This window comes from Salvelinus sp. IW2-2015, linkage group LG20 (assembly GCF_002910315.2).
Source record: "Salvelinus sp. IW2-2015 linkage group LG20, ASM291031v2, whole genome shotgun sequence".
Taxonomy (NCBI): domain Eukaryota; kingdom Metazoa; phylum Chordata; class Actinopteri; order Salmoniformes; family Salmonidae; genus Salvelinus; species Salvelinus sp. IW2-2015.
The window spans coordinates 56,205,984-56,233,174 of record NC_036860.1 but is presented as its reverse complement, the minus strand read 5'-3'; the positions used below and the strand labels follow the sequence as shown (position 1 = coordinate 56,233,174).

The 27,191-nt window shown below is 41.8% G+C and overlaps 2 protein-coding genes across 3 annotated transcripts in view; one reads left to right on the top strand and one right to left on the bottom strand.

Moving 5' to 3' along the window:
* The window catches only part of LOC111981662 (protein FAM222A), a 30,338-nt gene extending 24,852 nt beyond the window's left edge, over window positions 1-5,486 (top strand). For both annotated transcript variants that reach the window (XM_024013043.2, XM_024013044.2), the window contains exon 3: window positions 3,641-5,486. In XM_024013043.2, coding sequence (XP_023868811.1) covers window positions 3,641-5,040 — 1,400 coding nt within the window. In that variant the 3' untranslated portion in view covers window positions 5,041-5,486. The remainder of the gene's footprint in view (window positions 1-3,640) is intronic.
* A 10,997-nt stretch (window positions 5,487-16,483) lies between these two features.
* On the bottom strand, window positions 16,484-19,330 carry LOC111981566 (glycolipid transfer protein). Its single transcript, XM_024012893.2, has 5 exons — window positions 19,103-19,330; window positions 18,116-18,174; window positions 17,877-18,010; window positions 17,462-17,612; window positions 16,484-17,222 (listed from the first exon to the last, which is right to left on the bottom strand). Exons 1-5 carry the CDS (start codon window positions 19,203-19,205, stop codon window positions 17,040-17,042), a joined length of 630 nt encoding a protein of 209 aa, XP_023868661.1. The 5' UTR covers window positions 19,206-19,330; the 3' UTR covers window positions 16,484-17,039.
* Between the last annotated feature and the right edge of the window lie 7,861 nt (window positions 19,331-27,191).

Below are 27,191 nucleotides of genomic sequence, written 5' to 3'. Positions count from 1 at the left end.
GACGGGGCTGTAGTGCAGCGGGTCGAGAGTTTCAAGTTCCTTGGTGTCCACATCACCAACAAACTTCCAAGCTTCCTGCAATCCAGTCAGAGGAAAGACCATAAAATTGTCAGACTCCAGTCACCCAAGTTATAGACCTGTTTTCTCTTCTACCGCACGGCAAGCGGTACCAGAGCGCCAAGTCTAGGACCAAAAGGCTCCTTAACCTCTCTAGGGGGTGTGGGACGCTACTGTCCCACCTGGCCAACATCCAGTGAAATTGCAGAGCACCAAATTCAAAAACAAAAATACTAATTATAAAAATTCATGAAACATACAAGTGTTATACATCGGTTTAAAGATTAACTTCTTGTTAATCCAATCACGGTGTCAGATTTCAAAAAGACTTTACGGCGAAAGCAAACCATGCGATTATCTGAGAACAGCGCCCAGCAGACAAATCATTACAAACAGTAACCAGCCAAGTAGACGAGTAACAAAAGTCAGAAATAGCGATACAATTTATCACTTTCCTTTGATCTTCATATGGTTGCACTCCGAAGACTCCATGTTACACAATAAATGTTTGTTTTGTTTGATAATGTCCCTCTATGTCCAAAAACCTCAGTTTTGTTGGTGCGTTTGTTCAGTAATCCATTGGAACAAAGCGCGGTCACAACAGACAGACGAAAAATCAAAAAAGTACCATAAAAGTTCGTAGAAACATGTCAAACGATGTTTATAATCAATCCTCAGGTTGTTATTGTCATAAATAATCGATCATATTTCAACCGGACAATAGCTTCGTCAGTAGAAAAGGAGAAACAAGAAAAGCGCACTCCCGGTCACGCGCTGGACTCATGTCTGGAAATTTCCACTGGCCTCTCATTGAAAGTGCTTTTTCTCCCTAATTTTTCATAGTATAAGCCTGAAACAATGCCTAAAGACTGGCCACATGTAGTGGAAGCCACAGACATCGTGAACTAGGTCATAAGTCTTTGTATGGTGGATAGGCTTTCGTTGGAAAAACAGGCATTTCAAAATAATAGCACTTCCTGGATGGATTTTCCCCAGGTTTTCGCCTGCCATATCAGTTCTGTTATAGTCACAGACAATTTTTTAACAGTTTTGGAAACTTTAGAGTTTTTTTCTATCCAAATCTACCAATTATATGCATATCCTAGCTTCTGGGCCTGAGTAGCAGGCAGTTTACTTTGGGCACGCTTTTCATCCAAAATTTCAAATTCTGCCCCCTACCGTAGTGAAGTTGAAAGCTTCTACCCCCAAGCCGTAAGACTGCTGAACAATTAATCAAATGGCCACTGGACTATTACCCCCTCCCCCCCCTCCCCCCCTTTTTTTTGTGCACTGCTGCTACTCGCTGTTTATTATCTATGCATAGTCACTTCACCCCTACCTACATGTACAAATTACCTAACCTGTACACTGACTCAGTACCGGTACCCATTGTGTACAGCCTCGTTATTGTCACTTTTTATTATGTTTTACTTTAGTTTATTTGGTAAATATTTTTGAGGTACACTGTTGGTTAAGGGCTTGTAAGTAAACATTTCATAGTAAGGTCTACACTTGTTGTATTCGGCGCATGTGACAAAGTTTGATTTGAATTGAATGCATGTAAAAATCGCATTCAACCAGTTTGAATAGAGAAAAGGACTCATTCTCCTGTTTTTGTGTCGCTGTGTGTACCGCAATGAGCATGGAGAAAATGAGGTCAGACACAAGATTGTCCATGCTTGGCTACAATCTCAAGGCTACAAGTCCATCTCCAGAGACCTTGATGTTCCATTTTCCACCATACATAATGTTATCAAGAAGTTTAAGGCCCATGCCAGTGTAGCCAACTTCCCTGGACGTGGCCGCAAGAGAGCACTTGATGGAAGATTGCAGCGAAGGATTGTTGGAATGGTGGAGAAAGCACCTTGATCAACTGCCACACAGATTCAAGCTGACTTTCAGACACAAGGTGCGACTGTTTCAACCCGCACCATCCGTCGCCAGCTCAATGAAAGGGTAGGAGACCCAAGAGGACCCCACTGCTGAGAGCGAGAAATAAGAAAGCCTAACTGAAATTTGCCACAACACACATGAACATGGCAAAATCCTTCTGGATGAATGTCCTGTAGACAGATGAGACCAAATTAGAGTTTAAAAAAAACAACTTGTAAAGTGCACGATTTCTGTTTACAGAAAACAACAAAATGAAGCCTTCAATGAAAAGAACACCTTCCCTACAGTCAAACATGGAGGTTCAGTGATATTTTGGGTTTACTTTGCTTCCTCTGGCACTAGGTCTCTGTCGAAGGTTTTATCAGCAGGACAATGACCCCAAACACACTTCAAAAAGCACCCAGGAATGGTTCAAGACAAAATGCTGAACTGTTCTGAAGTGGCCAGCAATGAGTCCATATCTGAATTCCATTAAAAACTTGTGGAGAGATCTGAAAACAGCAGTTGGGAGTAGGCACCCTTCAAATCTGTGAGAACTGGAGCAGTTTGCACAAGAGGAGTGGGCCAAACTGCCAGTACAGAGGTGCAGGAAGCTCATCGATGGCTATAGGAAGTGCTTGATTGCAGTTATTTTGACTGAAGGCTGTGCTACCAAATATTAAGTCTAGGGTGTACATTTCTGTTTATTTTCTGATTTTAAATGGATACATTAAGTTCTGAATCAATATTAACAGTGAAATAAAGAATTGTGGAGACCAAATACTTTGGTCAATTTAAACGTATTGTTAGGGAAAAATGTGAGTTACTTGAAAAAAGTGCAAGGGTGCCAATATTTTTGGCCACGACGACTATCTTCATATTCAAGTCTCATTAGACATTGTTGGATGTGAGCTTCATGGTAAAACTTGTTCACCAATTACATTTTTAAAGATGTAATCGTGAGATGAAAAGGAATACAAATATATATTTTTCTCATCAGATTTTATATTGTTTTTCAGGCTTTGAGAAACCACAACATCAGGATTGGGTTTAGATTGGCCTACAGTAGAAACGGGGAACACAGTACAGCTGTAATTTCTTAACATCCAGCCCCATCCACTCCAGCTTTTAACTCGGCACATCTGACGCTAGTTTCATGGCCAAATGTCACCAAATGAATCCCACTTGAGCCGCTGCGACAAAATTGGCTTTTCTTCTGTACCCGGCTGCCTCCTGCTCTTCTCCCTGATTTCCCAGGGTAATCCAATTCTGGGTTGAAATAAGTCAGAATATATTTCATAAAGCACTGATCAAACCGTGCCGGAGGTGTCTCCCTCCCAATAATGAGTTTAAAAGAGATGCAGATGTCAACGGTTCATCTTCCTAAAGGGAGGGAGGTGAAACTGGAGAGTGTGAAAAGGAAATGGAGGAGACGTTACAATAAGTGTGTTTTTATTGGGCTATTCCTCTTGTCTCTGGTCCTTGGACATTGTGTTCTCTGTTCTGACATGCTTTATCTGTTGGAATATTTATCACAAGGAGTGTTTTGGCCTATATGGATTGGTCAATTGATATACTGATTTTCTTTATTTTAGTCCCAGCTGGCAATTATCATCAAGCCTACTCTTGTACTTTATAACCAGGCACTTTGTGTAAGCTAGATCTTAAGGAAGTATAGGCTAACCATTTTTTTTCTTTGTTTGTGTTGCAGGTGAGCTGTCCTCCATGAATGGCCCTCGGTATCCATCCCCTGCAGAGCTGGATGCCTTTGCCCAGAAGACGGCCAGCAGCCCCCTGTCCATCAAGATCTTCCCATCCAACATCAGAGTGCCGCAGCACAAACAGCTGAACAGGACGGTCAACGGCCTGGACACCACATGCACCCAGCACTACAGTCCCTACTCAGGAGCCTACCAGGGCCTACTGGGTGTTGTAAAGGCCTCCGTCTCCGTGGTCAAAGGCGTGCTGAAAAACTCTGAGGGCAAGAGGACGAAACATTCCCCCGCCCAAACTGCAGCGGCACCATACAACCCTCTCAGTAACAACAGACACGGGCAGCAGAAGAGCTACCACATGGGCTCCTGCAAGCCTCCTGACGGGCCCAAAATGGCTGTTCCCTCTAATATCATTGTTGCTGCCTCTGTCATCCCCACCCCAGTAGGACAGACTCTGGCCTCTCAGTCGGACCTGGACGTCCAGAGCCTGCTGAGGCAGATGAACAGACACTCCCACAGCCAGGCCCTGCAGCACGGGGGAGAGGCCCAGCCGAGCCCCTCACGCCAGGCTGTGGCTGCTGTGGCCTGCTCAGACTCTGGCTTTACCTGGGGAGTGGTGCCCCAGAGCAGCCTAGCGTACTCCGGGGCTGTGCTGCCTACCCAGAGCGCAGACATGGCCCAGGCTGGCTACCTGGAGAGAGTGGACTATAGCATGTGGCAGCACCAACAACAACAGCAGCACTACCAACAGGGGGCGCTAAGGATGTACAACAATGCTCGAATGGGCAGCGGGGGAGGGGCCGTGGTCAGCCGCTCTCCAGAGACCTGTCTCCCTTTGGCCTGCTCAGCACAGCTCTCCTATAGGCACCATCCCCTCAGTGCAGGCACTAACGGGGCAGGAGCAGGGATTGGGCAGGACCGGGTTAGCTCCTCCCCTCTGAACTGTGCTGCTATGCATGGGGAGTTCTCTGTGGGCCAGTACTTCGCCCCTCCCTGGAACAGTGTTCTGGTCACCCCGGACAGTGACTGTTACAACCCTCAGGAGCTGGTGCCTGGTTCCTCTATGGGCCGGGCCAGAGACATGGGGCTCTCCCAACCCCACCCTCACCCAAACCATCACCCCAACCACCAGCTCCACCCCCACCACCATCCTCACCCCCAGGTCTACGCCACAGACCAAAGCTTGGGCATCTGTTGTGGGCTGCCCAGCACCAGCCTGTGCCACGCTTCTGTGCTGAGCAGCAGCCTGCAGTCTCTGGAGTGCCTGATCAGTGATCTCCACCCGCCCTGCATCAAGGAGAGCATGCTGGGACGGGGCTACGAGGCAGTGGGGATGCCAAGGCTACTAGACCACAACCTACAGCACACCCACGTCCAGCTGCCTGTGTTCAGATAAGACAGGATGTGTCCACACAGGGCACTCAGACTGAAATATTCTGTAAAACAGGAACTCCATGGATGCAGGTGTGTAATTTTGAAGAGACCACCTCAGAATGAGAAACGTACGGTACCTTTTTATTTAGCGTGTGTGTTGTATTGGTACAGGGCTATGTGGTTTGGAATTGACCAAGTGTTGTAAACCTTAAAAGGGTAATGATAATCATGACTGACCTGCAGGGTCATCTTATTTGACGTCTTAATGTTTTCATGGCGGAGGATTTGTCGATCAATCAGAGAATCAGTTCACATCTGCCACATTTGTTCCTCAGAATAATGTGTTTTGAAGCTTGTTTTTTGTCTCCATCTGTCCACTGTTGAATTTTTTAATCATTTAAGAATGTTATCATTTGAAGTAAGGTGAAAAGGTGATGCGCAGGCAATCCTCCTAATGCCCTTTACAAAGTGCAAAAAAAATACAACTGGAAAATGGTATATACTTAGGGCATACAATGGCCCAACTCCAGGCCTCCAGACTGTCAGCTTGTTTTTATTTAACCCTTACCCTTAATTGACCAATAAAAGTCACTGATTATAATGCACTGCTGTAAGACATGGGGAAATGTGTCAGGGAACCGTTTTTATTTTCAAAAGAAACTTAATCTTGAATATTTTTGTATTTTTGTTAGGCACAACCTATGTTGGCTGCTAATGGAGGATAATATCTTTATATAATGATTGACCTTTATGTTTTTGTTGTCTTCTCTACAATTATGACTGTCTGTTACCACGCTGTTGCTAGGCCCCATGTCACAGGCAAGAGATCTGCTAGTCATCATGTTAATGTTTGATGGAATGACAGAGTTATCATGTTTTACCCAAAACAGCACTGAGACATTGGGGATGGGATGTGTCATTTGATTCTCTGATTTGTTCACATTTTGCTCTTAGCTTTGGTTGACATTCATCATTTAGGTCATCAATAACAAAAATACTACCTTAATCAACAGGAGTCCCTCCGATAGTTTTCCAGAGACAGGAGAAATGTGTTTTCAAACTGAAGGCATGACTATCAAATTGAAGTATTCCATGGTAGAGCATTGGTTTACAAATGAGTCGAGTTCACTGGAGAGGTGTCCCTTACTGATCACTGGAGAACAGGCATTTTTTACAGTATAATTCACTGCTTTTCTGTCAATGTTTTCTTTCTGAAAATAAGATGTCGTTTCTTTGTAGTGGTCTATCTGATGCCTGAGAAGTATGGCTATATAAAGAAGCTCTTTATATGTCAGCACTGTCAAATATGACTTTTCTTTTCAACCAGTCAGTCAGGATTCTGTTGGATGACAATGTACATAACTGACTCAATTATTATTAAGTGCAATTACAATATTTAACAGGTATTTAACTCTACAAACATGTTGAAATGACTACATTTACATGAGTACATGCATAACCCGAGACTCCCATACCCAGTCTCCTATTCTTAATTAAGATTGTCAAATAAATATTTTTTTTCTTCTAATCCCAGCACTTTATTTTAGTTTTTAGGTGCACATATTGAAACACTACAGGCAAAAAAAGCATTAAGACTCAACTGCATTCAGAAAATACAAATAAGCAAAAATGTTAATTCCAAGTGGTCCGAAGTTTAAACTTTTTATTTAATTATGCTATTTTATATCTATTGCGAGAGAAAGAACATGGGGGAGAGATTGTAGAAAGACCCAAAACAAACATTCTGTTTCTCTGAGCCTCTTTGGGTCCTCTAAATATACTCTAGGCTTAGTACAGTGACCCAAGGGTCAGAGGCTAATCAGCTTTGTGACCTATCTGCTAACAACCCAATCAACTCAGCTCACATCTCTGAACACGTACCGAACATTGAGATCTAGTACATGTCTTTATCCACACAACACCCTTACCACTTTCATCTGTATTCCAGAATGGACGAGAGTAAGAAAGAAGATCGCTAGGCAGCACTATGCTTTGGAGAAAGGAGGAGTCCACTGCATATAGAGAGGTTGTTGGACTGAAGCTGGCCACTAAGGTTCCATCGCTGACAGATACTACTATGACGACTACTACCTTACTTACTACCTTACTTACTGCCTTACTTACTACCTTACTGTACCAGTCAAACGTTTTGACCCACCTACTCATTCAAGGGTTTTTCTTTATTTTACTATTTTCTACATCGTAGAATAATAGTGAAGACATAAACTATGAAATAACACATGGAATCATGTAGTAACCAAAAAAGTGTTTAACAAATCAAAATATATTTTTTTAGATTCTTGAAAGTAGCCACCCTTTGCCTTGATGACAGCGTTGCACACTTGGAATTTCTCTCAACCAGCTTCACCTGGAATGCTTTTCCAACAGTCTTGAAGGAGTTCCCACATATGCTGAGCACTTGTTGGCTGCTTTTCCTTCGCTCTGCAAACCAACTCATCCCAAACCATCTCAATTGGGTTGAGGTTGGGTGATTGTGGAGGCCAGGTCATCTGATGCAGCACTTCATCACTCTCCTTCTTGGTCAAATAGCCCTTACACAGCCTGGAAGTGTGTTGGGTCATTGACCTGTTGAAAAACAAATGATAGTCCCACTAAGCGCAAACCAGATGGGATGGTGTATCGCTGCAGAATGCTGCACTAGCCATGCTGGTTAAGTGCCTTGAATTCTAAATAAATCAGACGGTGTCACCAGCAAAGCACCATCACGCCACCACCTCCATGCTTTACGGTGGGAACCACACATGCAGAGATCATCCGTTCACCTACTCTGCGTCTCACAAAGACACGGAACCAAAAACCAAAAATCTCAAATTTGGACTCATCAGACCAAAGGACAGAGTTCCACCAGTCTAATGTCCATTTCTTATGTTTCTTGCACCAAACAAGTCTCTTCTTCTTTATTGGTGTCCTATTAGTAGTGGTTTCTTTGCAGCAATTTGACCATGAAGGCCTGATTTCACGCAGTCTCCTCTGAACAGTTGATGTTGAGATGTGTCTGTTACTTGAACTCTGTGAAGAATTTATTTGGGCTGCAGTCTGAGGTGCAGTTAATTGCCCATTTTCTGAGGCTGGTAACTCTAATGAACTTATCCTCTGCTGCAGAGGTAACTCTGGTTCTTCCTTTCCTGTGGCGGTCCTCATGAGAGCCAGTTTCATCATAGAGTTTGATGGTTTTTGCGACTACACTTGGAAGAAACTTTCAAAGTCCTTCATTCTCCAGATTGACTGACAATTTCTTAAAGTAATGATGGACTGTCATTTCTCTTATTTGAGCTGTTCTTTCCATAATATGGACTTGGTCTTTTACCGAATAGGGCTATCTTCTGTATACCACCCCAACCTTGTTACAACACAACTGATTGTCTCAAACGCATTAAGAAGGAAAGAAATTCCACAAATTAACTTTTAACAAGGCACACCTGTTAATTGAAATGCATTCCAGGTGACTACCTCATGAAGCTGGTTGAGAGAATACCAAAAGTGTACAAAACTGTCAAGGCAAAGGGTGGCTACTTTGGAAGAATCTCAAATATGAAATATATTTTGATTTGTTTAGCACTGTTTTGGTTACTACATGACTCCATATGTGTTATTTCATAGTTTTGTTGTCTTCACTATTATTCTACAATGTAGAAAATAGTACAAATGAACACTAACCCTTGAATGAGTAGGTGTCCTAACTCTTGACTGGCACTGTGTGTGTGATATATATATCATTTTTTATTTAATCATTGAAACGGCATGTATATTACATGATTATAGCATCGCTGCCTAAGGATTTACTGTTGGCTGGTGAAACTGGATGCTCTTTTGTTATTATTGGAAAGGGGGGATTCTATTCTCTTTAGTAGCTTTTATTACAGAATGACTCCAACGGTGTGGGGTAGCTTGGAGCTAGTGCATCCTTGAAAGAGGTGTGTGTGTGTGTCTGTGTGTCTGTGTGTGTGTGTGTGTGTGTGTGTGTATATACAGTTGAAGTCGGAAGTTTACATACACCTTAGCCAAATACATTTAAACTCAGTTTTTCACAATTCCTGACTTAATCCTTGTAAAAATGAATTCCCTCTTAGGTCAGTTAGGATCACCACTTTATTTTTAAGAATGTGAAATGTCAGAATAATAGTAGAAATAATTATTTATTTCAGCTTTTATTTCTTTCACATTCCCAGTGGGTTAGAAGTTTGCATCAATTTGTATTTGGTAGCATTGCCTTTAAATTGTTTAACTTGGGTCAAACTTTTCGGGTAGCCTTCCACAAGCTTTCCACAATAAATTGGGTGAATTTTGGCCCATTCCTCCTGACGGAGCTGGTGGAACTGAGTCAGGTTTGTAGGCCTCCTTGCTCGCACACGTTTTTCAGTTCTGCCCACAAATTTTCTATGGGATTGAGGTCAGGGCTTTGTGATGGCCACACCAATACCTTGACTTTGTTGTCTTTATGCCATTTTGCCACAACTTTGGCCATATGCTTTGGGTCATTGTCCATTTCGAAGACCCAATTGCGACCAAGCTTTAACTTCCTGACTGATGTCTTGAGATGTTGCTTCAATATATCCACATCATTTTTCTTCCTCATGATGCCATCTATTTTGTGAAGTGCACCAGTCCCTCCTGCAGCAAAGCACCCCCACAACATGATACTGCCACCCCCGTGCTTCACGGTTGGGATGGTGTTCTTCGGTTTGCAATSCTCCCCCTTTTTCCTCCAAACATAACTATGGTCATTATGGCCAAACAGTTCTATTTTTTTTTTTTCATCAGACCAGAGGACATTTCTCCAAAATGTATGATCTTTGTCCCCATGTGCAGTTGCAAACCGTAGTCTGGCTTTTTATGGCGGTTTTGGAGCAGTGGCTTCTTCCTTGCGGGAGCAGCCTTTCAGGTTATGTCGATATAGGACTCGCTTTACTGTGGATATAGATACTTTTGTACTTGTTTCCTCCAGCATCTTCACAAGGTCCTTTGCTGTTCTGGGATTGATTTGCACTTTTCGCACAAGTACGTTCATCTCTAGGAGACAGAACACGTCTCCTACCTGAGCGGTATGACGGCTGCGTGGTCCCATGGTGTTTATACTTGCGTACTATTGTTTGTACAGATGAACATGGTACCTTCAGGCGTTTGGAAATTGCTCCCAAAGATGAACCAGACTTGTGGAGGTCTACAATTTTTCTTGGCTGATTTTTTTATTTTTTTTCCCAGGATGTCAAGCAAATAGGCATTGAGTTTGAAGGCAGGCCTTGAAATACATCCACAGGTACACCTCCAATTGACTGAAATGATGTCAATTAGCCTATCAGAAGTTTCTAAAGCCATGACATTTTCTGGAATTTTCCAAGCTGTTTAAAGGCACAGTTAACTTCTGACCCACTGGAATTGTGATACAGTCTGTAAACAATTGTTGAAAAAATTACATGTCATGCACAAAGTAGATGTCCTAACCGACTTGCCAAAACTATAGTTTGTTAACAAGAAATGTATGTAGTGGTTGAAAAATGAGTTTTAATGACTCCAACCTAAGTGTATGTAAACTTCCCGATTTCAACTGGATATGGGAGTCCATAGGCCTTCCCTCACTCCTCTCCCTGCGGTGTTGCATTTGTGTGTGAAAAATGCACACTCTCCTCAGGATTAATGTGAAATAATATATTACTTTTCATAATGATTATTTGGAGATAGGTTAGCCAACTTTGTTGATTATTTAGCCTGGTGGTTCTGTGCCTTCAGTCCTGGTTCTGCATCATTTCCATGCCCCTGTCGTCTAAACTGGCTTATATTTTCCAAAATGTCAGCTCACAAAAGATGTGACGCTACTGTAAATCAGGCATGTCAGTCAGTTTTGCTGAAAGGCCATTTTTATTAACGCAAACAGGAGAGTCAGACAAGTGTTTAAAAAATAGGAAATAAAATGTAAAAAACACCTCTGCTTACATACGTAAAAAGCTCACATCCACATCGATGGGGTTGTAGGAGAGTGGGTCGAGAGCTTCAAGTTCCCCGGTGTCCACATCACTAAGGAATTAACATGGTCCACGCCTCTTCCCTCTCAGGAGGCTGAAAAGATTTGGCGTGGACCTTCAGATCCTCAAAATGTTATTCTGCTGCATCATTGAACACATCTTGACTGGCTGCATCACCGCTTGGCACGGCAACTGCAAGGCACCCGACCACAAGTCATTAGAGGTTGGTGACTATGCTCACACATAGTTTCACTGACACCAATACACACACATAGCACACGCACACATGCATACTGATGCCTCACACACATTCACACTCACCACATATGCTGCTGCTACTGTCTATCCTATTGCCTAGTCACTTTAACCCTACCTATATGTACATACAGTTGAAGTTGGAAGTTTACATACACTTAGGTTGGAGTCATTAAAACTCGTTTTTCAACCACTCCACAAATTTCTTGTTAACAAACTATAGTTTTAGCAAGTCGGTTAGGACATCTACTTTGTGCATGACACAAGTCATGTTTCCAACAATTGTTTACAGACAGATTATTTCACTTATAATTCACTGTATCACAATTCCAGTGGGTCAGAAGTTTACATACACTAAGTAACTGTGCCTTTAAACAGCTTGAAAATTCCAGAAAATTATGTCATGGCTTTAGAAGCTTTTGATGGCTAATTGACATCATTTCAGTCAATTGGAGGTGTACCTGTGGATGTATTTCACGGCCTACCTTCAAACGTAATGCCTCTTTGATTGACATCATGGGAAAATAAAAATAAATCAGCCAAGACCTCAGCAAAAAAAAATGTAGACCTCCACAAGTCTGGTTCATCCTTGGAGAGCAATTTCCAAATGCCTGAAGGTACCGCGTTCATCTGTACAAACAATAGTACCAAGTATAAACACCATGGGACCACGCAGCCGTCATACCGCTCAGGAAGGAGACGCGTTCTGTCTCCTAGAGATGAACGTACTTTGGTGCGAAAAGTGCAAATCAATCCAAGAACGACAGCAAAGGACCTTGTGAAAATGCTGGAGGAAACAGGTACAAAAGTATCTATATCCACAGTAAAACGAGTCCTATATCGACATAACCTGAAAGGCTGCTCAGCAAGGAAGAAGCCACTGCTCCAAAACTGCCATAAAAAAGCCAGACTACGGTTTTCAACTGCACATGGGGACAAAGATTGTACTTTTGGAGAAATGTCCTCTGGTCTGATGAAACAAAAAATAGAACTGTTTGGCCATAATGACCATCGTTATGTTTGGAGGAAAAAGGGGAGCTTGCAAGCCGAAGAACACCATCCCAACTGTGACACATGGGGGTGCTTTGCTGCAGAAGGGACTGGTGCACTTCACAAAATAGATGGCATCATGAAGGGAAATTATGTGGATAAATGGAAATTATGTGGATAAATGGAAGCAACATCTCAAGACATCAGTCAGGAAGTTAAAGCTTGGTCGCAATTGGGTCTTCCAAATGGACAATGACCCCAAGCATACTTCCAAAGTTGTGGCAAAATAGCTTAAGGACAAAAGTCAAGGTATTGGAGTGGCCATTGCAAAGCCCTGACCTCAATCCTATAGAAAATGTGTGGACAGAACTGAAAAAGCGTGTGCGAGCAAGGAGGTCGACAAACCTGACTCAGTTACACCATCTCTGTCAGGAGGAATGGGCCAAAATGCACCCAACTTATTGTGGGAAGCATGTGGAAGGCTTCCTGAAACGTTTGACCCATGTTAAACAATTTAAAGGCAATGCTACCAAATACTAATTGAGTGTATGTAAACTTCTGACCCACTGGGAATGTGATGAAAGAAAATCTTAAATAAATAATTCTCTCTACTATTATTCTGAAATGTCACATTCTTAAAATAAAGTGGTGATCCTAACTGACCTAAGACAGGGACTTTTTACTAGGATTAAATGTCAGGAATTGTGAAAAACTGAGTTTAAATTCTAAACTTCCAACTTCAACTGTAGGTACCTTAATTTACCTCGTTCTCCTGCACATCAACTCTGCACTAGTACTCCCTGTCTATAGCAATGTTATTTTTACTTGTTATTCACTGTGTATTTTTTCCTCGTGTCACTATTTCTGTTTTTTATCTTTAACTTTGCATTGTTCGAAAAGGATCCGTAAGTAATAATTTCACTGTTAGTCGAAGCATGTTTACGAAGCATGTGACAAATAACATCTGATTGGATTTTTATTTGACTTGATTCATACATGTTAGGCGCACAAATGGTGGTCGCAATAAGTCAGATTGGAGGCTGCATGTTTGACACCCCTGCTGGAAATAGGGGCTGTTGATTAAGCTGTTTCTTCAAAGCGTTTAGGTGTTGAGTAGGCCTGTTGAAAAGGTGGAGCTGTTAGTGAGGCCCTAGTCTCTTGTGTTTTGTCTGCCTTGCTTGGGGGCTTCCCGTCCTGTTCCTCCCCGTCTGTCCTGGTTCCTGGCTGAACCTGAGGCAGCTGTGCTGATAAACCTGCAGGATTACAGGGCCTGTTCGTCCTGAACAGCACACACTCACACAAGATCAGAGGGACAGGAGCCACTCTATCCTCTAGCACCACCAGAGTCCCCCAGGGACAGCGAGAGAGGGGAGATAATGGAGGAAGAAGGGGAAAGGGAAGAAAACGGGGATGAGAGTCAGTGGAATAGGGGGAAAGTATTGGTAAAATGGGATTGGTGAAAAAGGGAAGGATCTCATTAGAGCAGTCATCTGAGTATCTTGACTGCATAATGCTATTGGAAATAAAGATGCAGAGTAAATGTGGAGTATGAGTGTTCCAGTATTTTATGCCCCTTTATCTACAGCGCATACATACTTTACTGTGGGTTATACAATGACATTAGGGATTATCTTTTTCCGTCAACTGTCCAGCCAAAATGATCATTTTAACGGTCTAGATGAAAATAATGAAAGAAAATATATTTTATCAGGTAACAAAATTGTAAATGCCTGCGTTGTTTAGATGATGTAATGTATAATAACTATGTACCATGTTTGACTATGAATGTTTTATGTCTCAACTCTATTTTAGTGGTCTGCAATGTGGTTTATTGTCGATTATTGTACCATTGTGTGACATTTGTCTAAGTATCTAACTATTTTATTTCTTCTAACTACATAGTAGTTTTGTTGCGTGTAAACAAACAGGTGACCTCTGGATAAAAGTTGCAACTGCATCCCATGAGAAGGGCACAATCAATGAATTAACATTTAGTAAATGTCTCCTCCATGAGGTTGACAAGTGAATTGCTTCTGAATTGCAAGTGAATCGGGTAGAGGCAGTAGCTGGTTTAAGTATAAAGTGATGAAAGACACTAACAGTGACTCAATACACAGAACCCCTTTTAATCTTAAAAATGCAATATGTATATAGAAATCTACAGGTTATTCAGTGAAATCAGAATCACCTTTATTAGCCAAATACATTAGCATGTACAGGAGTTTGACTCTGTGAAATGGTGCTGCCACAATAAACAGAATATACAGACAAACAGAATATACTGACAAGCTATATAGACACAGAATTTACACAATCCACATACAGTATGTAGACAATGAACACTACAGACTACGCTATAAACACAATAAGCTACATTATAAATTGTACATGTATAGATGTATAAATAAAGCAATTTACGGGATGATATGCTATAGGGGAAATATACACTCACTGGCCTGTTCCCAAAAATGGATCCTTCTACAGAGTGAGTCACATGGCAGTGGCTTGCTAGTATATAAAGCAAGCAGACAGGCATCGAGGCATTCAGTTACTGTTCGATTGAACGTTACAATGGGCTAAACAAGTGACCTAAGCGACTTACATGCTGATCAGAACGCACGCAATGCGTGCGCGAGTGCTGCAAAGTAAATGTCATTCAATCATTGCACCCACACTGCTCACGGGTGTCAACGAGCGTCTGTGTAGCCAAGTGTTAAAATAGAACTTGGTTCTATTTGTGACGCTTGATGTGCTGCAAGTCCTGCCTCTCCCATCTCCTCATTGGTTTTAAGGAGCATATACCCACATGCCATCTCCTTGTTTGTTTTTAAGATCATATACCCACGTGGGTGATTGACAGGTGAACTGAGGTCTACACTCCAGTCCAGTTGGTTGTGGTAATGCACCTTAAAGTTGGTTGCCAACCGCCATACAGTATAAAGTCCAAAGAAGAAGTCTGAAGGAGGAGAGATTACTAGACAACAAACTTTTACCGTTTTATCGGTGGATTAATTGTCAGAGTAGAGGACCTTGTGCATTTCAGGTAAAATAACAACCCAATGCTTATATCCCAGGCCAAATTAGCTAGCAACAGCATGCTAGCTAGCTAAATTGCCATAAATGTTTAATGCTTTTTGACCTGTCCCCAAATTAATATAGTTGGTTCAAAGTGTGTCCTGGTCGCATATGGTGTGGGGGGACAAAATCAACATGCGCACGATAACAGCTCGTTGATGAGTGAGGTCGAAGGAGAATGGCAAGAATTGTGCAAACTAACAGGCGGGCCACAAACAGACAAATAATGGTACAGTACAACAGTGGTGTGCAGAATGGCATCTCGGAAGTCACAACTCATCGATCCTTGTCACGGATGGGCTATTGCAGCAGATGACCACACTGGGAGTAATGTGCAGTTCTATGAAATTGCAGGGTGCATCGTCCTTGGATGAATAGTAAACAGTGCCTAGTCCATGAATGAGGAGATCATTGTGACCGGTTGGTAAGGGCCACGGCATGGGGGAAGAAGCTGTTCAGGTGGTGGGATGTTTTGGTCGTGATTGACCTGAAAAATCACTTCAATGTTATCAATGCACATAATCATATTCCAGGTATACATACAGGACAAACACAAGCGTGTATCTCACAAATAAATAATTAGATTGCATTGACCATGCTCTTTGAACTGATTTGAGCCAATAAATGTTGTTCTTTTGATTCACCAGCACTATAGAACAACCAACAATTAGGAAATACAGTACTATTTCAGAAACAATACACTTTCTGAAGTAAAATAAAATGTTGCTATTACAGCAAGCTTTCAAAATCACATGAAGTACAACACCCCAATAGTGAATGAAACTGACATGTACATGTATGTGCCAAATACTGTTTGACATTGTCTAGCACTGCATTTGAGGATAGCTACTATTTATTTTTTGCTTACTATGACTGTGAGATGCAGTTGTCGCTCTTAGCTACCTTAAGATTAATACACTAACTGTTAGTCCCTCTGGATAAGAGCATCTGCTAAATGGCTAAAATGTGAAATGCAAAATGTGTCAAAAAAATTGAATGGATTGAAAATATGTATTTCAAAAAGACATGAAGGAAGTGCAACTCTACTCAACTAAAGATTCAGTTGTTCAAACAAACATGCAGAAGCCACAAACAAAACATCACACAATAGACAGCACTAAGCATTAAAACCACTAATGCTGGTTACAATCTCTAAAGGCACGGGGTAGTTAACTTCCCCTAGCTACAGGGCAGTGAGGGTACTATCTCACGTTTCAGGGCAGAGTTACAGTAGGGATTTCATGAGTCTTGTATCATCAGCAGAAACACTCTTCCCTCCCACAGAGAGATACAGTACTAGAATAACACTGACCAGCTCTCTGGGTATCACTTCTAAATGTCTCTTACCTGATGGTGGATCATGTGTAACTGCAGCAGACCGCTTAATAGGCTTACGCAACAAGAGTTGTGCTAGACCTGTACCATTCCTGCAATTTTTACATTTCTTGAATTTATAAAAGACTCAACACGGAATATGCCACTTTCCATCCAATAGCAACTCACCTGGGGCCAAACTGTCAACATTCAGTAGGTAGGGACTTAAAAGGAGGGACATGAAATTAATAATACAAATGGTGATACGAATAAAAACAGCGTCTTTGAAATAAAGTCCTCAATTCTCATAAGCTGGAATGTTCCATAACCTGAGAGAAAGGATGAAAAATAGAAGACTGAAAGAAAATAACATGCAGGATGCTGCTGTGGTCCAGTATGGCGGACATCAAACACTATAGTCCAGCTCTGCATTCAGCGTTGTATACATCTCATAGATTGCATCCACTGTGGCCGTGTAGTTGATGAGGAACTGGCGTACACTAGCCATGCAGTCCTCCTCTCTGACCTCTTGACCTTTTGACAGGGCCTTTATAAAGTCTGACTTATAGGGTGCTGCAAGCAACGCCGCCTGGAGGGGACAAGGAGAAATCCAGTTGTTACATAGTTACAACACCTTGGCTGGGCAGTTCATCTACATTCAAATTCAATCCGTCGTTTTCAGTTATTACATGTAGAAATGAAGTTCAATATGAAATCAATACATTCAGAGGTGCTTGAGAACCAGGGTTAAGTAGAACACCAAGTCACAAGTAAAAGGCTAGGAGGTCAAGACTATGCTACCACATGACTCTAGTCACATGGTCTCACCTTAAATATCTTCTGCACTAGCCAGCCGTGGTATTTCTTTAGGGCCTGGTCGTAGGCTTTGGTGATGTTGACACGGATGAGGTTAGGGTTGTTCTCGTCTTTCTCTCCGTCTGCCAAGCTCTGCAGCAGGACCTGGATGAAACGGAGGCCTCTGCGGGAAAGAGGACAATCAGCTTAACTCATTTGATTTCAGTCACAACATTATTTATGACGTGCAGATCTCTATCTAGAAATAAGAACACAATTTCACAGCCTCTAGTCAGCCCAATTCTGATCTTTTGACCAACCACATCAGATATTTTTCAGAACTGATCTGATTGGTCAAAAGACCAATTAGTGAAAGAAAATATCAGAATTGGGCTACCACTGTAAACACAGCCTTAAACACATTCAGGTGAGATGATTCTGAGCTCACCTCTTCAGCCACATCAGGGCCAAGGTAGCTCCCACTTTGGGCCACTCTGTGCCGTATGCCTCCTTCTCTGACTCCACCATCTGCTGTAGTGTTGCATACTTGGCAGGGTCCTTGTCATACACACTTCTGATTTTCTGGAAGGAAAATATTACCAACAAAATGTATAGACGTAGGCATTTATTGCTGTAGGGTTACTCTTATTTTAAGGCACAATTAGAGGGTGTGGAAAACATACTTACTGTTATATTGCCACTGATGTCTGATTTGATAGGAACAAATACTTTTGACCCCAGGCAGTCTGGAAAGAAGAAAGAGAGGGACAAAACATTGGATTGAAATGCAACCAAGCAGTTATGAGTAAATGCAGACACAGCATCTTGGATGTAGCCGGAGAAACATCCTTGGGGGAGGAAAGAATAGAATAGAAATGACCCTTATTCTCCCACAATGCTTATGTGAATTATATGAAAGTTTCTTGTCGGGCAATCAATAGAGAAAAGGGTCCATTCAAGTCTAAAGTCACAAGGAGGCCAATGCAGCAGGCAGTGTGGGAGGAGAGAGAGAAGAGCTACAGCAGCTGCATACTAATTCACATGGCCCCTCTTGCCCTTTGGTTTCACCACCTCAATACTTCCTTGGTTTTAAAATCAGATTATTACACTTTATGTTAAGACTATTCCTTAACATTTCCAAGATGTAAAAACAACATCGTGCAAGGTTGTTACCACACAGACACTAGCGCATTTAAATCCCAAAATGATCCTATGATTGAGCCATCCACAAAGAGTTTATTTGCGGATCATTCAAAATGTAATAATCGGTTATTATGGTAGGCCTACTATATTCGTTTGGGTGATGGTCATCTTTATGCAACTCTGTCGTTAACAAAGCGATTATAACGGCGCTGTACTCACTCAACGTCATATGTTGTTTATTCAACAAGGTCAATGGCACTGTCTAGCCAACTTTGTCAAACCTGTGTTGGTTTCTTAGACAAAATACACATTTAAGTTGATTGTTTTTAATTTAGTTCAGTCTATTTCTAAATGTTGTTATAGGGGAAGACAATAATGAAAAGTGAAACAAAAAGAAAATGAAGTGACGACATTTTCTAAGGTATCGGTGACGATGAGACAACTTGAGCACCTCTCCAGTTTCATGAAGACCAATGAATGTGATAGGCTACAGGTCGTCTACCGACCGTTCAGGTGTACTTCTGTACTCACCAAAAAAAGGCGGAAGATATGCCACTGACTCCAGAAAGAACTTTGTATCCACTGATTTGTCGACTGGAAGTTCTCCAAATTGGTTATCCATTAAAAGTGACATCGTTTTCTGAAATGATATGTGACTAACTACAGAATGATAACGACTGCTGTCTGTGAATAATAAACCCGGAACTGTCTTCCGTGTTCACTGTCTTCTACGCCTACGGCAAGGCAACTGTATACTCTGGCAATGCACACTGACTTGGCAGGGGGCGCGCCCTGATCATTTCACGTCATCAACAGGTGTTAGAAAGTGAAAGAAAATATGTTTGAGTGAGACACGCCAGTGCCTTTTGGGGGGCATGTGCTCAGAGTGAAAAAAGGGCACCCCTAAAATGTTTTTACTGCAACCGCGGTCATAGACTCTTGAGCAAGTATTACAAAAAGAGTGGAAAGCAGCACAATCTGATGAGTAAAGTATTTTGCCAAACTATTTTGAAATGGAATAATTGCTGCACGTATTAACAATGACCAAAACAATTCCAGTACAAATTGATTGTAAGAAATACTGTAGACTATCATTACTATATTGAACCCAACTGAACTCCATTTGTTGCCACTATCATGCATCCCAGTGGTTTTCAAACTTTTTGAAACCCAGGGCAAGCTCATGCACGTGTGCACACTCGAACATGCATGCAGAACCGCTGCCATAAACGGTGATGCATTTTCAAAACGCTAGATAGGCTACAGAAATAAACTGCATTTTACACCTGCAATTGAAGCTGAAAGTCATTAATGTTCGGGTATGAACGTTATTTATAATAAGGGTTACATGGAGAAAATATGACCTCTCTGAGCAGAGTATGACCTCTCTGAGCAAAAAAATATTTTACCTCCCTGAACCCTTTAAAAAAAAAACAAGTGACCCTCCCCAATACCCCAAATAATAATTGAAACAAAGTGGATAGCAGAGAACATTCTACAGTTCACCCTCACTTCTTGCACTGAGCAAGCCTTAACATGCTGACCAGACCGGACACGTCGTGTGCGCGAGCGTCGCAAAATAAATTTAGAAATCCATGTTATTCAATTATTGTACCCACACTGCTCGCACGCGCCAACGAGCGTCTGCGACGCCAAGGGCTAAAATAGAACTCATTCCTATTTCTGACGCAGATCGCGCTGCAAGTCCGGCCTCTCCCATCTCCTCATTGGTTTATAGAAGCAGGTACCCACGTGCCATCTCCTCATTGGTTATACCCACGTGGGTGATTGAAAGACGAACTGTTTTGCCGGTAGTCGTGGTAATACAATGAAAGTTTAGATGCGATCACCATATAAGTTAAACGATGAAAAAGCCTGGAAGGAGGAGAGATGACTAGAAACGATTCGGTTGGCTGTTTTATGTGTGGATTAATTGTCGGAGTAGAGGTCCTTGTGCATTTCAGGTAAAATAACAACTCAATGTTTATATCCCAGGACAAATTAGCTAGCAACAGCAAGCTAGCTAAATAGGACAAATTAACGTTAGCTAGCAAGTGCAAGCTAACTAGCTAAATTGCCATACATGTTTAATGCTTTTCGACCTGTCCCCAAATGAATGTCATTGGTTCAGAGTTTGTTTTGATATTTTAACCTGCGTGTCGTGATCGCATTTGGTGTGGGGGGGGGAATACATTTATGCACGATAACGCACGATGGCGCACGCGCGCAGCCGGTTTGGGTTCCGTAGATATGCAGTTTTAAAAACGGTTCTTCGTTCTACTAATAGTGGTGGAAAGATCTAATTTATAGTAAAAGCATTGCATGAATCTATCATCATATTTGCAGGTCAGAGAAAAAATAGCATTTTATAAAAATGTTGTGCAATTCTACATCATTTTACATATTACGGGATAATGGACAGAGAGAAAGGCCTATGTGTTAATCACATTTCTCCAATGCCAAATCAGCGTGTCCAGTTTGCAACGGAATTGTCCCTGTTTGCAAATAATTACATCTGAGAAGTCATTAGGAATTGAACATGGTACATTCAAAAGTTAGCAACTGGGTAACGTTTTTGGTCAGACATGGACAAACCAACGTGGGTTACATGCAGGTCCCAAATGGGTCCTGAATCATTTTTAATGGGCTGTAAGTGGGCACATCTTGTGTTATTTTTTCAGGAATAAGGTTTGGGACTCAATCAGGAAAACCATTTGGGTCACAAACAGGCAAACCCACGTGGGCTACAACTTGGGTACCAAATGGGCCCTGTATCAATTTTAAATGGGTTGTAAGTGGGCTATCTGGTGTGAATATGGTCACGGATTGTCTCTGGGTGTCCACAAGTTACCACAGCCACAATGTAAAAATTGGCTATATCTAAAAAAAAATATGATTAATTTAAGGTTAGGGTTAGGTTTAAAATCAGATTTTTCAACCTCAACTGGCAGTTTCATTAAATAGTACCCGCAAAACACCATTCTCAACGTCAACAGTGAAGAGGCGACTCCAGGATGCAGGCCTTCTAGGCAGAGTTCCTCTGTCCAGTGTCTGTGTTCTTTTGCCCATCTTAATCTTTTATTGGCCAGTCTGAGATATGGCTTTTTCTTTGCAACTCTGTCTAGAAGGCCAGCATCCCGTAGTCACCTCTTCACTGTTGACGTTGAGACTGGTGTTTTGCAGGTACTATTTAATGAAGCTGCCAGTTGAGGACTTGTGAGGCGTCTGTTTCTCAAACTAGACACTCTAATGTACTTGTCCTCTTGCTCAGTTGTACACCGGGGCCTCCCACTCCTCTTTCTATTCTGGTTAGAGCCAGTTTGCGCTGTTCTGTGAAGGGAGTAGTACAGCGTCGTATGAGATCTTCAGTTTCTTGGCAATTTCTCGCATGGAATAGTCTTCATTTCTCAGAACAATAATAGACTGGCGAGATTCAGAAGAAAGGTCTTTGCTTCTGGCCATTTTGAGCCTGTAAATTTGCTTTTCTTTCAAAAACAAGGACATTTGTTGCGGGTGTGTGCATGAGTGAGTACATGTGTGCTAAAGGGCAGAGAATCAGAGCAGGTGGTCAGTCCATTTCAAGTGTTCAACAGTCTGAGGGCTTGTTGGTATCAGACCTAATGCTCCGATACCATCTGCCTGACTGGCGTGTGTGGGGTCCTTGATGATGCTGCGTGCCTTCCTCAGACACCGTTTCATGTAGATGTGCTGGATGGGTGGGTGTACTGTCCCAATGATGTACTGGGCCATCTTCATCAACCACTGGAGGGCCTTGCGGTCATGGATGGAGAAATTCCCGTACCAGGCCGTGATGCAACTGGTCAGGGCACTCTCGATGGTTCAGCAGTAGTATTTGGAGAGGACCCGGGGGGTGCGGCATGCCACATTTCTTCAGGCATCTTAGAAAGTAGAGATGCTGTTGCGCCCTCTTGACAAGAGTGTGGTTTTGTTAGTCCCTGACAAGTCCTTGTTGATGTGGACGCCTAAGAACTTAAAACTTAAAACTTTCTCTACCGAAGTCCTGTTTATGTGGATCGGGGCATGTTCCCTCTGCTTCCTGAAGTCAACAATCAACTCCTTTGTTTTGCTAATGTTGATGGAGAGGTTGTTGTCATGACACCACGATACCAGTTCACTTACCTCCTCCCTATAGGCTGACTCATCGTGGTTGGTTATCAGCCCTACAACTGTGGTGTCGTCAGCAAACTTGATGGAGTTGGTTTCGTACAAAGCCACGTCGTGGGTGAACAGGGAGTACAGCAGAGATTCAGTGTTGAGAAGGTGTTGTTGCCAATCCTCACAGCCTGTGGTCTGCCCATCAGGAAGTCAAGGATCCAGTTGCAGAGGGAGGTGTCCACACCCAGGGCTCTGAGCTTGGTGTCGAGTTTGGAGAGAGCAATAGTGTTGAATGCTGAACTGTACTCAATGAACATCATTCTCACATACAGTGCCTTCAGAAATTATTCATACCCCTTGACTTATTACACATTTTGTTGTGTTACAGCCTGAATATTTTTTTAAACGCACAATACCCCATAATGACAAAGTGAAAACATGTTTTTAGAAATTTTTGCAAATCTATTGAAAATTAAATACAGAAACATCTAATTTACATAAGTATTCACACCCCTGAGTCAATACATGTTAGAATCACCTTTGGCAGCAATTACAGCTGTGAGTCTTTCTTTTGCACAACTGGATTGTGCAATATTTGCACATTATTCATTTTATAATTCTTAAAGCTCAGTCAAGATCGTTGTTGATCATTGCTATACAGCCATTTTCAAGCCTTGCCATAGAATTTCAAGCCGATTTACGTCAAAACTGTAACTACGCCTCCCTAGAACATTCAATGTTATCTTCTAGTAAGCAACTCCAGTGTATATTTGGTTTTAGGTTATTGTCCTGCTGAAATTAGAATTTGTCTCCCTGTGTCTGTTGGAAAGCAGACTGAAGCAGGCTTTCCTCTAGGATTTTGCCTGTGCTTATCTCTATTCCGCTTCTTTTTATCATAAAAAATGCCCTATTTCTTGCTGATGACTGGCATACCCACAACATGATGCAGCCCCCATCATGCTTGAAAATATGAAGAGTGGTACTCAGTGATGTGTTGTGTTGGATTTGCCCCAAACATTACACTTTGTATTTAGGACATAAAGTCAATATCTTTGCCACATTTTTGCAGTTTTACTTTAGTGCCTTATTGAAAACAGGATGCATGTTTTGGAATATTTTTTATTCTGTACAGGCTTCCTTCTTTTCACACTGTCATTTACAGTAGGTTAGTATTGTGGAGTAACTACAAGGTTGTTGATCCATTCTCAATTTTATCCTATCACAGCCATTAAACTCTGTAACTGTTTTAAAGTTACCATTGACCTCATAGTGAAATCCCTGAGCGGTTTCCTTCCTCTCTGGCAACTGGCTCATTCATCTCCCTCCTCTCCCCTATAACTATTCCCCAGATCGTTGCTGTAAATGAGAATGTGTTCTCAGTCAACTTACCTGGTAAAATAAGGGTTAAATACAATTAAAATGTAACTGTTAGGAAGGACACCTGTATCTTTGTAGTGACTGGGTGTATTGATACACCATCCAAAGTGTAATTAATAACTTCACCATGCTCAAAGGAATATTCAATGTCTGCTTATTTTTTTTTACCCATCTACCAATAGGTGCGCTTCTTTGTGAGGCATTGGAAAACCTCCCTGGTCTTTGTGGTTGAATCTGTGTTTGATATTCACTGCTCGACTGAGGGACTGTACAGATAATTGTATGTGTGGGATACAGAGATAAGGTAGTCATTCAAAAATCATGTTAAACACCATCATTGCACACAGAGTGAGTCCATGCAACTTTCGTTACTTGTTAAGAACATTTTTACTTGTGAACTTATTTAGGCTTGCCATAACAAAGGGGTTAAATACATATTGACTCAAGAGTGGGTACAGTGTGCCTGGTATGCTGGCCTTGATGTGGGCCATGAACAGCCTCCCGATGCCTTCATGATGACTGAGGTGAGCGCCATGGGGCAATAGTCATTTGGGCATGTCACCTTGTTTTTCTTGGGCACTGGGATGATGTCTCCTTAAAGCAGGTGGGGACTGCAGCCTGGGACAGGGACAGATTGAAGATGTGCAAGAAGACGCCCGCAAGCTGGTTAACACACACTCTGAGGACGCGGCCAGGGATGCTATCTGGCCCGGCGGCTTGGTGAGTGTTCACTCAGAGTTTTCCTAACGTCAGCCTCGGAAAATGAAAGCACCCGGTCGTCCGGAGTAGCAAGACTCTTCCTGTTTGGCTCGGTTGTCTGCCTCGAAGCGAGCATAGAATGGGTTAAACTCATCTGGGAGGGAGGCTTAGGTGGGCACCGCACAGCTGGATTTGCCTTTGTATTCTGTGATAGTCTGTAGTCCTTGCCAAATGCAATGCAAGTCTGAGTTGTGGAACATAAATTCAAGTTTGAGTCTGTATTGTCTTTTTGCGTCCCTAATGGATTTTTTATTTTTTTGCAGAGTTCCTACCTGCTTGCCTTGTACGCGTCGCGTGCCAGAGTCATCAAGGTTCGTTCTGCTGACATGAATGCTGCAGTACTGGCTCTCAGCATTGTACGGATATCTCCATTAATCCAGGGTTTTTGGTTGGGGTATGTCCGGATTGTTATTGTGGGTACATCATCATCAACACATTTCCTAATGGAGCCTGTGACTGACGATGTGTATTCCACATGAACGGTTAATATAATGGCTGCCATTTTGGTTGCAGAAAGCTGATGAATTGTCCAGGAATCGCTTGGGAAATGATTCGAGATTCACATGCTGTAATATGTTGGGGATTTTTTTGAGTGGAATCGAACAAACTTGAGTAGAACCGATTTAAGGATTCAATTATTTTTGGAGGAATTTATAGATTTTTTTATTTTATAAAGGTTGTTGTAGTTTTGTAAAATAAAAAAACTTAAACTAACCCAAATGAAACAGAAATTTGAAACTTTGTTTTTGAAACTGAAATAAAATAAATACCATGTTCAATTATTGAGCTGGCTAAACTCAGCTTGTTAGAACAGACTGACCAGATACATTTAAATGACATGATCTTGAATTTATTCTGAAATCTGAATGGTTAAAAAATAAATATTTTCAAATGAAAAAAAAGCGATTGAGGTTACTGTATGTCAACTAGAGCCCATTAAAATGGTAAAGGGTCCATTTGGCTACATTTACACAGGCAACCAATTCTGATCTTTTACCCAATTATTGGCAAAAGAGCTGATCTGATTGGTCAGACCAATTAGTGGAAAATATTATCAGAATTGGGCTGCCTGTGTAAATGCAGCCATAGGGACCCATTTTGTAGCACACATGGGTTTGTCCATGTCTGGCCCAAAAGGTTAACCCAACTAGGTACCAGCTAAGATGACCATAAAGACCAACATGTTGCACTAGATCAGCAGCCTAAATACGTAATGTTTTTCTTGTCACAGCTACCTATGAACAGGCTCAGATCAAACTTAAAAAAGGTAGAGATTTCTGATCTGCAGACGGACTCAGACATGGATGAAGAAGAGTCGACCTGACAGTAGTAACAGCGACAGCAGTACTACCCAAGGGGGGTGATTTCCCTATGAATACTGTCCAGGATGTAGAGGCGATGGAGCAAAATGTACTCGACACAGCTTTCCTGAATGGAAAAAACACCTTATAGTGTTTTGTTAATTACACTGTTAATACAAATCCCCAAAGTTGTGCATGTTAGCAATCAAGTTTTCAAGATAGTATTTGACAAAAATTATATCTGTTTGGGATTCTTGTGGTCAATTTGCAATGTAAAAATTATTTCTAACTATGTTCCTGCCCCCCGACCATCCGCTCAAGGAAATAAATAAATAAATATATATATAAAAAGAAAAATTGTCCCTCGGGTGAATGTAATTGGGGACCCCTGATGTAGGCGAACACAGCTAGTCAGGGTACCAGTCTGTTTAGCTATCATTCCACTCCTTGTCATGCTAAACATCTTATCGTATCTTTGGCATATGACACAGAGTACAAGTGGAATGTGTGAAGGTAAACAGACTGGTACCTTGGCCACACCACAGCACACAAACTGTAGCATAATAGTCAAGGTATTCATACATTTAACACAAACTGTAACAGTTGAGTTATACATTAAAGTTTATTACTTTAAAAAGGCAGGTATTTAAACCACAAAGGCAATAACTATGACTTGTGTCGGGCTCATAATAACACTCAATGGCACACATAATTGATCATCACTCCCACATCCCTGGACAACACATGACTAATATAAAATAGTCCATATTACATATACAGAACCAATGCTTTTAACACATCTTAACACCCTATTAGTTGCACGTTTGACCACTAGCAGCATAATCAAGACAATACAAGGCATGGGACACACAAAGGCATAGGCTGGGTTTAGCACCCAGCCTACACACACACACACACACACACACACACACACACACACACACACACAGAGGGAGAGCGCTCACGAGCACAACTGATTGCCGGTGGATATATGGAAACACATACCACCAAGATGAAAACTTCTTGCATGTCTTCAAACAGCATGGAATATATGAGGAAACTTTAAC